General features: G+C 48.7%; 1 protein-coding gene across 1 annotated transcript in view; it reads left to right on the forward strand.

The window, feature by feature from the left end:
* RELB (RELB proto-oncogene, NF-kB subunit) overlaps positions 1 to 11,903 on the forward strand; it is a 28,414-nt gene extending 16,511 nt beyond the window's left edge. The window contains 8 exon segments of the mRNA XM_052656161.1: positions 17 to 174; positions 1,529 to 1,620; positions 1,799 to 1,930; positions 3,572 to 3,676; positions 5,722 to 5,937; positions 6,725 to 6,793; positions 6,933 to 7,010; positions 11,110 to 11,903. Of these exon segments, the coding sequence (XP_052512121.1) occupies positions 17 to 174; positions 1,529 to 1,620; positions 1,799 to 1,930; positions 3,572 to 3,676; positions 5,722 to 5,937; positions 6,725 to 6,793; positions 6,933 to 7,010; positions 11,110 to 11,495 (1,236 nt within the window). The 3' untranslated portion in view covers positions 11,496 to 11,903.
* The last annotated feature ends 36 nt before the right edge of the window (positions 11,904 to 11,939 follow it).

Genomic DNA, 11,939 nt, shown 5'->3' on the forward strand with positions numbered 1-11,939 from the left:
ACCCGTCTTCCTGCAGCTCCGGGACTGTGGAGGGCTGCGGGAGGTGGAGGTGACCGCCTGCCTGGTGTGGAAGGACTGGCCTCACCGAGTTCATCCCCACAGCCTCGTGGGGAAAGACTGCACAGATGGCGTCTGCAGGGTGCGGCTCCGGCCTCATGTCAGCCCTCGGCACAGGTACCTGACCCTTGACCCCTTGTGCTTGGTCATGGAGATTTTGAGGGGCTGAGGATCACCCGAGAAAACCTTAGGGCTGGGGCAGCTTAACCAGACCCTCCCCACTGCATTGCCTAGATGGGGAAACCAAGGTGTGGGAACAGCGGAGGGTCTCATTTAGGCCTGGAACCCTGCTGCCTGCACCTTCACATACATTATATTTATCCCCATTTTGTAGGTGAGAAAACTGAGGCTCAGAAAGGTGAAGGGGCCCAGATAGCCAGTGGCAGAGCTGGGGTTTGACTCCAGACCTGACTTAACTGCAAGGCCCATTCTTTCTTTCACTTTATAATTTATATGTTTTCAATTAAAAAAAGTAAAAGGTTCAGAAAGGGCGTGCAGTGAAAAATGAATTTCCTCCAATCTTTGGTCCCCTAGTCACTAGTGCCCCTTCTTGGAGGCAACTAAAGTCGTGCTTTACCTATATATATATATTTGTCATTCCCTTATGAATGGTAGAGACATTTGCACCTTGTTTTTATGTTTTAGTACATCCGAGGGATAATTCCTGTCAGTACATTTAGAACTGTCCTATCCTTTTTATTGGCTGCATAGTATTCCAATGCATGGATGTTAACAATTAATCGAATATGTTCTTATTAATGGGCACTCATTCCAATCTCTTGTTGCCCTGTTACTATTATTCCTGAATGGTTTCATATATACCCTTTTCTAGGATAGATTCCTAGAAATGAAATTGTTGGCCCCACATCTGTGCATTTATACTTTTAACAATTTATAAACTTAATGAAAATGTAAGTTCTGTGAGAGCAGAGATTTTCTCTCTTTTGTTCCATGCTGTAGCCCCCTGTTCCCTGTGCCTAGCACAGTCCCTGGCACACAGTAGGTGCTCAGGAAGTCTTGCTGGAATGAATGAATACTGCCATGTTGTCTTCCAGTACGTGGTCACTCGGGTGATTTACAGTCCCTCCAGCAATGAGTGAGAGTGCCTGATTCTCTACAACATCACCTACAGAGAGCATTATCCAGCGTTTTGATCTCTGCTGTTTTGGAGAGTTTTTTTAGGAATTGATATCACATTTGAGTTTAATTGGCAGTTTTCTTCTTATAAATGAGGTCAACTGGTGCTTTCATGGGATAAAGATAAGGTGTGTTCCCAAGTTCTCTCAGGAATCCTCCATACCCCTAAGGGTTTGAGCCCCAGCCTCCTCCCAGTGCTGGGAACCCTGGGCCTGAGGGGTCTTCGGCCTCTGAGGGTGTGAGCCCTGCAGCAGCATCTGCCAGAGCCGTCTTGTGGGTCAGGATGACACCTGCCCTCTCAGGAGTGCCTCCCTTCACCCCTTCTCCCACTCAGCTTTAACAACCTGGGCATCCAGTGTGTGAGGAAGAAGGAGATCGAGGCTGCCATTGAGCGGAAGATTCAGCTGGGCATTGACCCCTACAATGGTGAGTCCCTGCGCCTAGCTTAGCATCCCATCCTCTCAAACTCCTCGCCCCTCCGCCACCCCATCCCTTTGCCTTTTCCAGTTTCCACCATTGCCCCAGCCCCAGCCCTTCCTTGTCCCCCATCCCCTTGCTAGGGTCTCCACCACCCACACTCAGCCTTCCCATGTCTCTCCCACAGCTGGGTCCCTGAAGAACCATCAGGAGGTAGACATGAATGTTGTGAGGATTTGCTTCCAGGCCTCATACAGGGACCAGCAAGGACAGATGCGCCGCATGGACCCTGTGCTCTCTGAGCCTGTCTACGACAAGAGTGAGTTGAGGGTGATGTTCCATTAGGATTGCCATTGGTTGCAAGTACTGGAAAGCCCCATACACAATGGGTGAACAAACAGGGAATTTTTTTTTTTTTTTGCTCAGTTATTAAGTCTGTTCCTGCTGATTCAGCTGCTCAGCTATATCAGGGTGCTGGTTCAGTAGCTCTGTGATTCTCGTGGCCTTTCCCTCATGGTCACAAGCTGGCTGCCACAGCTCCAGACATCATGTCTATGTTCAAGATGGTGTGCAGTGTCACCCTGTATGGTGTGCAAGCTGTACACTGCCCACCTCTAGAGGTCAGCGTTTACTAAGTAGCCTAAGGAAATGGGGCCTTCTAGTGTTGTAGAAAGCACAATCAGTACAATGACGCAGTCCTTGGGAACAGGCAGCATAAGTAATAATCTCTCTCTTTTACAGAAAATAATACATTTCTCAGAATCACCCTGATAGGCATCTGTTTATGTCTCATTGGCCAGAACTTGGCTCCATGGCCACCTTTAGTTGCAAAGCAGTCTGAGAAAGCATGTATTTAGATTTTTCATTCTGTATCAAGGGGTACAGGCATAGAAGAGAAGATTAGGAATGGCTGTTAGATTTTAGCCCACTTACAGGGACTGCCACAAACATCAAAATGGGCAGGGAATATCAATCCAGGCTTTTATGGATGCAAGAGATAGAATCTCAACTCACATAAGGAAAAAAAAAAAAAAGAATGTTTGTTCCATTAACTAAAAATATCCAGAGGTAATACAGTGCTTCAGGTTTGTATGTATCCAGGCTCTCAGTGATGTCATTAGGGGTCTATTTCTTTCCATCTCTCAGTCATGCTTCCTTCATGTTAGAGTCACTCTTAGCAGGGCCCTCCCAGGCAGGGGCAAAATAACTGTACAAAGCTCTAGTCTTATGTCTTACCAGCCTGGAACTTTTCTCCCACTCCTGAAGAGAGATTCTTTTACCCAATTTTTTTTTTTTTTCTGCATGCAGGCTTTCTCTAATTGCGGTGAGTGGGGCTACTCTTTATTGAGGTCCGTAGGCTCTAGGCACTTCGGCTTCAGTAGGTGTGGCAAGTGAGCTTAGTAGTAGCGGCTCAAAGGCTCTAGAGCTCAGGCTTGGTTGCTCTGTGGCATATGGAATCTTCCCGTACTAGGAATTGAACCTGTGTCCGCTGCATCGGCAGGCAGATTCTTATCCCCTGTACCACCAGGGAAGTCCTCTTACCCAATATTTTTGCTCAAAGTCCCAGGGCTGTCTCTCATTGGCCTAGTTTTCCTCACATTCTCCTCTCTGACCAATCAGCTGTGGCCAGGAGGAGGTGATGCTTTGATTGGCCAGGTCTAGGGCACATGGTCCCCACTTAGCTACCAATGGGCTTTGACCTATCCAATCCCCATGACAGAGATGGGAGCTCACTAGACCTCAGTGCAGAGGACTCGTGGGATGTCCATTAACCCCTCAACCCTGGGCATCTTCTGTTTTCCACCTGCAGCACAGGTTCCAAAAATATCAGACACCCTGGCTTGTCCATTTCCCACCTCTCCACATCCTGAGTGGGCACCCAGTGGGTTCCTGGTAAGGATTTGATGACTAAATTCTTTTTTTTTTTTTCCTTTGTGTGTCTTCCTCTCCTCTTTCCCAGAGTCTACAAACACATCGGAGCTACGGATTTGCCGAATCAACAAGGAGAGTGGGCCGTGCACGGGTGGCGAGGAGCTCTACCTACTGTGCGACAAGGTGCAGAAAGGTGAGGGGCCTGGGGCAGTGAGCAGGCCGAGTGGGGTCTGCCAGCTTGCAGAGACTGAGACGGTGAGGAGTAGCTGGTTAACCAGGGGAGCCTAGTAGAAGGGTCCAGAGCTCTGGTTTCAGATATTGCCCATTGATTCACTCACTCACTGAGTCACCCACCCACACACCCACTCACTCACTCATGAACAGAGGAGGCGGCCTGTTTATACTAGCCAGCATTGAATGCTGGGCAGACCTTGGCATCAGGAACTTTGGGGAACTACTCTGGTATTAAAATCGTGGAGTTGTATAAATAAATGCCTTATGACAGTTGGGTCGGGGCTCCAGATGGAGAAAATGGAGGTTTCCACTTGAGTCACATCCATTCAAATGCAAAACCCCTTTCTCAAACTGGCTTTTAAAAAATTTTATTATTTATTCATTTTTGGCTGTGCTGGGTCCTTGTTGCTTTGCGTGGGCTTTCTCTAGTTGTGGCGAGTGGGGGCTACTCTTCATTGCTATGTGCAGGCTTCTCATTGCGGTGGCTTCTCTTATTGCAGAGGACAGGCTCCAGGTGCACACATGCTTCAGTGGTTAGAGCACGCAGGCTCAGTAGTTGCACCATGCAGGCTCTAGGGCACGGGCTCAGCAGTCGTGGCGCATGGACTTAGTTGCTCCGCAGCATGTGGGGGTCTTCCCAGACCTGGGATTGAACTCATGTCCCCCTGCATTGGCAGGTGGATTCTGATCCATTGTGCCAGCAGGGAAGTCTGGGTTTTTGGTTTTTTTTGAAAGAGCAAATGGTTATTGGGTGGCTCCTCTATGCCGGCCTCTGTGCTAGGCAGTACTGGGACATAGCAGTGACCGAGACACGTCCAGACTCTGCCCTCACAGGGCTCTCAGTTCAATGAGAGGTAGGGAAAGAAATACAAATTGTAAATGTGCGTAATGCTGATAGGGAAGAAGACACAGTACTGAGACTGAACAGGAAGACCAGATATGGTCCAGGCATCTGGGAAGGCTTCCTGGAGGAGGTGGTATTTGAGCTGAGATCTGAGGAAGGCCAAGGAGATTCTTAGGAGCCTGGGAATTGGGGTTAGGGCAGAAAAACTGATCCTGCCCCGGGTGAATGATTCAAGGTAGATTTGAGTTCTATTTCGTCATTGACTCACTGGCTGATTTTGGCCAGGTGACTTTAATACCCTGAGCTGGTTTCCTCAAACCCTAAAATGAGCTGGTATTAGGATGAGATGGGATCCCAAGTACCTAAGAGCTACATCACAAAGAGGTAGCATTTACTGAGGATTTTCTGAGTTCCAGACCTGGAGCTAATATTTTACATAATGCTTATAAAAACCATCATACTTAACAAGGATTGATCACCTATTATGTTAAGTCCTCTTCTAAGCCCTTTTATTGGAATGACTCATTTAATCCTTCTAACAACTCGTATGAGGTGAGTGCTATGACTTTCCCTCTTTAGGGTGATGACTGGGCCCAGAAATATCAGTAACGTCCCCAAGTCCTAGGAGCTAGTGCTAAAGAGCTCTTGCTTGCCTGGATTCCCATCTTGGCTGCACCACGTGTTGACCATGTGACGTTGGACAAGTGGCTTAATCTCCTGGTGCCTTTGCTTTCTCCTCAATATCATGGGCTTCCTAGAACTGTTGTATGTCTTAGAGGTAATCTGTGTGTGTCCAACACATATAAAGCCTCAATATATATACACATATATGGGCTTCCCAGGTAGCGCTAGTGCTAAAGAACCCATCTGCCAATACAGGAGACACAGGAGATGTGGGTTCAATCCCTGGGTTGGAAGGATCCCCTGGAGGAGGCAATGGCAACCCACTCCAGTATTCTCGCCTGGAGAATCCCATGGACAGAAGCCTGGTGTGCTACGATCCATAGGAGCCAGACACAACTGAAGTGACTTAGCATGCATGCCGCATAATTAGTTTTATTCTTAGAAATACTTGTGTTGATTTTGGGGGAGGCTGAGTGAGTTGGGTCTCTGGTGGACCAAGTGTCTTGGCTCAGCTGATGCCCCCACTTTCCTGCCAGAGGATATATCGGTGGTGTTCAGCAGAGCCTCCTGGGAAGGCCGGGCTGACTTCTCCCAGGCTGATGTGCACCGCCAGATTGCCATTGTGTTCAAGACACCACCCTACGAGGACCTGGAGATCGTTGAACCTGTGACAGTGAACGTCTTTCTGCAGCGGCTTACTGATGGGGTCTGCAGTGAGCCTCTGCCCTTCACCTACCTGCCTCGGGACCATGGTAACCACAACAACCCAGGGTGACCCACTGCCCCAGAGACCAGGTCTTTGGCCTTGCTTGGGATGACCCAAAGGGGAAAGGGGAAGAGGCAGTAGAATGCAGGCTCTGAGTTGCACAGATGGGTTCAAATCCTGGTCTGCTTACTGGCTTGTGTGACCTTGGCTTCTCCTAGTCTCAGACTCCTCCTGTGCAAAATGGAAATAGTAACAGTACCCATCTCATGACATTTTGGGATTATTTAATAATTTCTCCTCTCAGCACAGCTGCTCATGCCTGGCCCTCTGCTGGGAACATAGTGGTACCAGAGACAGCCCCAGCCCTGTGCTATGAGGCTCATCGTCCTATAGGGGTGGGGGGATGGGGGGGGAACAGATCTATTCCCATACAGTGGCAGCCAGAGTGGGCAGGGCTGGGATGGAACTGCTTATAGAATTCGTCTTGCAGAGTAGGGCAACTGACCCAGCCTTAGAATTCAGGGAGGGTTTACTGGAAGAGGGGAAGCTGACCTGAGGACAGGAGGGTGACTAAGCAGTTTTCCAGAAAAGTGGTAAGAGTTGAGGAAGAGTGTTTTAAGTAGCTGGAACAGCAAGTGCAAAGGCGCTGGGGCAGAATTATGCCTTAGATGTTCCAATGGGGTTAAAAGTAATTTGGGTTTTATTCTAAGATATGGACATCTATATACATTGGTTGGGAAAAAGCCAGAACAGCTCAACTTCCCAAATGGTTTCTATAATTAATTCTTATTTTTCATGGGTTATTTTGTATGCCTCTGGTATCTCCTGAACAGACAGCTATGGCGTGGACAAGAAGCGGAAACGGGGGCTGCCTGACGTCCTTGGGGAGCTGAATAGCTCTGGTGTGTCCCCTCTGCCCTTTTTGATGTCCCTCTCCAGGTCCCTGGGAGGGGTTGACTGACCCAATGCCCTGCCCACCCCACCAGGTTGGGGAGGAGGGGCTGGTGGGATCCAGGGGTCCTCATCTTTGCCTTCCTTCAGATCCCCATGGCATTGAGAGCAAACGACGGAGGAAAAAACCAGTCTTCCTGGATCAATTCCTGCCTAGCCATGGCTCAGGTGGGTGTTGGTTCAGTGCAAGCCCCTGTCCTCGAGGTGGGCTGGTGGGGAGGGGGTTGCAGCCCCGCTTTTCTAGCCTCTTCAGGCCCCCCAAGAGCTCCTACATGGCCAGTGCCTCACCACTTAACCAGCAACATAAAGTGGAAAGAAGTGTTCAGAGGCTCCGATCTCCACTTGGCCATTTACATGCTGTGTGACCTTCATCAAGTTGCTCCACCTCTCAGAGCTTCAGGGCTCCTCTGAAAAGTATCACCACATACCTACCTCATTGGCCTTTTAAATGTTACTGTATTTATTTTTACAGACACTCTGAGCATAACTGCTTTGTGTGTGCATTTAATCTGTGCAGTCCTTCTGGGGGGTGGGGGGTGGGTGCTGTCATCTCCCCCCATGCCCCAGTCCCATTTTACTGGTGAAAAACGAGGCCCAGAGAGGTGACATCTCTTGCCCAAGGTCACACAGCCAGTCCCTGGTGGAGCGGGGAGTTACACCTGGGCAAAAGTTGATTTACTTCTAATTTATTAAAAATTTTAATTATTTAGGCTGCAATAGGTCTTCGTTGCAGCACATGGAATCTTCGATCTTCTCTATGGCACGTGGGGTCTTTAGTTGCGGCATGCGAACTCTCAGTTGCGGCATGTGGGATCTATTTCCCTGACCAGGGATCAAACCCAGGGCCTCTGCATTGGGAGCATGGAGTCTTAGCCACTGGATCACCACCCATGGGCACAGGTTTAGATTAGTGATGATACATGAGAAAGCAGTAGTAGGGAGTAGATGATGGATAAATGGAGGTGGTGTCAGAGCTAGCCAGCCTTGAATTCAGTCACCCGCTGACCTCTTCTACCATGGCCCTCATCTCAACTCACACGCCAGCCTCCAGATCCCATGAACTGTAACCCTGTCTGGCTTCTATCCAAAGCCTCCCCACTCGCTGACCGCTAGCTCTAAGAACACTGTCCCCAGCACCCCAGCTACCCCAGGAGCCCAGCTCCCAGCCAGTCTGCTGGAGTTGTCAATCTCAGCCAGTCTCACCCGAAGGTTTCAAGTGTCATCTGTTGTCCCCCAACACCCTCTAACTAATGCCCAAGACCTCTGCCCTAGAAACCCCCAGTCCTAGTCCATTTCATCAACCTTCGACCCTGAAGTCCCTCATCATTAGCCACTTAGTAATTCTTTCACCTGCTCCATCACCCCAATTTCCCAGGATCTAAAGTTCCCCTCTCATTCCTTTGGCAAAGCTGGCACTAGAGTGGAATGGTTAGGAGCCTGGCCTCTGCAATCAGACTGGGTTTGAATTCAAGGCCACAATTAAGCCACTGTGTGATCTTTTAAAAAAAAAAAAAGTATTTATGGCTGCATCAGGTCTTAGTTGCAGCATGTGGGATCTTTCTGGGTGTCATGTGGGCTGTTTGTTGAAGTACAAGGTCTTCTCTCTAGCTGTGGTGTGGGGGGTGTCTAGAAATGGATTTGCGGTGCATGGGCTTAGTTGCCCTGAGGCATGTGAGATCTTAGTTCCTGAACGAGGGATCACACCTGTGTCCCCTGAATTGGAAGGTGGATTAACCACTGCACTGGGAAGTCCCTATGCAATCTCTTTGGGCCTCAGTTTACTTAACTTGCAGATGGAGATCTTCCTTCTTGGGGTTCCTTCTAGAATTTAGTGAGGCCACAATGCACAGTTATTTAGTATAGGATTTGGTGCCCAGGAGATGTTAGGAACTTGCCGGAAACCAAGAATGCCACCTGCATTTTGTTATGATCATGTTTAACTGAATTCACAGCAAAACCCCAAATAACAGGAACCTCAATAGGGTAGGACATTATTTCTCCTCTCACACACACACAGTCCAGGGGTGGGTGGTCCACAGATGGTTTGGTGGCTGCATGATCATTGGAGACCCAAGCTCCTGCCATTTTCAGCTCATAGTTTCCACCTCCTGGTGCAGAATGGCTGTTGCAGCTCCAGCCAGTATGCCCACATTTCAGCCAGCAGCACTTGGTCACACGTCCACATCAAGCTACCAGGGAAACTGGGAAATAGAGTTCCAGCAGCACTGTGACTCCTTCTAAAATAAGTGTAGTCAGTCTTTGCTGGTGAGGTTTGTGTTGTCTCAAAAAGACTTCCACAATGACACTTAACCATTTTACCTTACAATTTTGGGACTTGGTATTTCTCCTTGGGTCTCCCATGGTGTGGAGATTTCACCTTTTGGGTTGTCTTTATACGCTGGGGGGCTTTGGAGCATCCTTTTCTTCCTCATTCTTGAGGAAAACTCACTAGCATTATAGGAGCACAGTTTCAACCCTGGTTCCACAACTCACCTGTGGACTGCAAGTTATTTTGCCTGTTTCCTTATTAAATAAGAATGATTCTTAGTTTTCTGAGGAACTTCCAAACTGTTTTCCATACCAATTTACCCTCCCACCAACAATGTATGAGGGTTCTCTTTTCTCTGCATCCTCACCAGCATTTGTTATTTATGTCTTTTTGATGACAGCCATTCTGACAGGTGTGAGGTGATACTTCATTGTGGTTTTTATTTGCATTTCTCTGATGATTAACCATGTTGAGCATCTTTTCATGTGACTGTTGGCCAACTGCATGTCTTCCTTAGAAAAATGTCTATTCAGTTCTGCTCATTTTTTTAGTTGGGGTATTGTTTATTTAATATCGTATGAGCTGTTTTTCTAGTTTTAATTCAGGAAAGGATAGGCTAACTCTCCTGTTATGCACAAATGCAGTGGGGTTTAGGATAAGGACTGCCCTTATCTATAAGATCCCTGGGTGGGGAAGATCCTCTGGAGAAGGAAATGGCACCCCACTCCAGTACTCTTGCCTGGAAAATCCCATGGATGGAGAAGCGTGGTAGGCTACAGTCCATGGGGTCGCAGAGTCGGACACAACTGAGCGACTTCACTTTGAGCTGTTTTTACTTTGGACATTAACCCTGTACTGGTCATATCATTTGCAAATACCATATGACCCAGCCATTCCATTCCTGAGTGTATATCCAAAACAAATAAAACGAAAACACTAATTTGAAAAGAGACATGTACCCCAGTGTTCATAGCACCATTGTTTACAATAGCCAAGAAATGGAAGTAACCTAAGTGTCCTTCAATAAATGAATGGATAAAGAAGATGTGGTGTATATCTATACAATGGATTACTGTTGCTGCTTAGTTGCTTCAGTCTTGGCTGTCTGTATACGACCCTGTGGACTGCGGCCTGCCAGGCTCCTCTGTCCATGGGATTCTCTAGGCAAGATTACTGGAGTAGGTTGCCATGCCCTCCTCACAATATATTACTACTCAATCATAAAAAAACCCTGTAATTTGCAACAACATGGATGGACTTGGAGAGTATTATGCTTAGTGACAGAGAAAGACAAATACTGTATGATATAACTTATATGTGGAGTCATAAAAAAAGTGAATAAAACAAAAAAGAAATACTGACAGATATAGAGAGCAAACTAGTGGTTATCAGTGGGAAGAGGGGAGGGGGAGGGGAAATATAGGGATGGGGATTAAAAGGTACAAATTACGATGGATAAATAAATCAGCAACAAGGACAGGGAATATAGCTAATATTTTGTAACAACTATAAGCAGAGTATGGGCTTCCCTGGTGGCCTCGATGGTAAAGAATCTACCTGCAATGCAAGAGACCTGGGTTCAATTCCTGGGTTGGGAAGATCCCCTGGAGAAGGGAATGGCAACTCACTGTAGTATTCTTGCCTGGAGAATCCCATGGACAGAGGAACCTGGCCGGCTACAGTCCATGGGGTCGCCAAGAGTCAGACACAACTGAACGATTAAGCACACACACACAAGTGGAGTATAACCTTAAAAAATTGTGAATCACTACGTTGTTTGTACACCTGAAACGTATAATACTGTTCATCAACTATACCTCAAAAACAATTATCGTAAATTAAAAAAAGGAGATAATGGTGATAGTCCCTACTCAGAGTTCTCCCTGGCGTTATAGAAGGCCACATGATAAAGTATTTAGCCACAGACCCGGCATTTGAGCTGGCGGAAGGTCGACCGTAAAGCCCACCATGCTTCCTTCTTTCTTCTCATCCCTGCAGGACCGTACCTCCCGCCGTCAGTGCTGCTACCCGACACAGACTTCTTCCCGGGCACCGTATCCCTCCCCAGCCTGGAACCCCCCGGCGGGCCAGACCTCCTGGACGACAGCTTTCCCTACGACCCCGCTGCCCCCACGCTCTTGACCATGCTGGACATGTTGCCCCCAGCGCCACCACTCACCAGCGCTGTCGCGGGCAACGGCGGTGCAGGGGCTGCGGTCGGGGAGCCCCCCGGCCCCGAGCCGCTGACGCTGGACTCTTACCAGGCCCCGGGCCCCGGGGACGGAGGCACTGCCAGCCTCGTGGGCAGCAACATGTTCCCCAACCAGTACCGTGAGGCCGGCTTTGGGGGTGGCCTCCTGTCCCCGGGCCCTGAGGCCACGTAGCCCCGCGGCGCTGGAGGAGAGGCGCTGGGTCGGGAGGGAGGTGGCCTTCCAATCAGGATACCCAGCACCCCCATCCCCTGGGGCGGCCCTTGGTCAGTCTTCCGACGTCCTCGTCCTTCCGAATCGGACATCTTCAGCGCTGGGGAGAAACTCCGTAACACCGGTTTCTCCTGAGCTCATTTACAAATGAGAAAACTGAGTCTGGAGAGGAAAGGGGGCTTGGCTCTCAAGCACTAGCTTGTTAAAGCTGCTGTCTCAGCCCCCACAAGCAGGGGCACCTTCTCCAGGGGGATTCTGTTGTGTATATATGGGAGGAGGGTGCAGATCCCCCATCCTCCTTCCCCAGGCTTGAAGGTGGGGGGCGGGTAGGTTGTTTGTTCAGTCTTCCTAATAAAGATGAGCTTTTGATCCCTGGGGGTCTCGTCTCTTCGCTAGAGAAACAAC

This window comes from Budorcas taxicolor, chromosome 18, assembly GCF_023091745.1.
Source record: "Budorcas taxicolor isolate Tak-1 chromosome 18, Takin1.1, whole genome shotgun sequence".
Lineage (NCBI taxonomy): Eukaryota > Metazoa > Chordata > Mammalia > Artiodactyla > Bovidae > Budorcas > Budorcas taxicolor.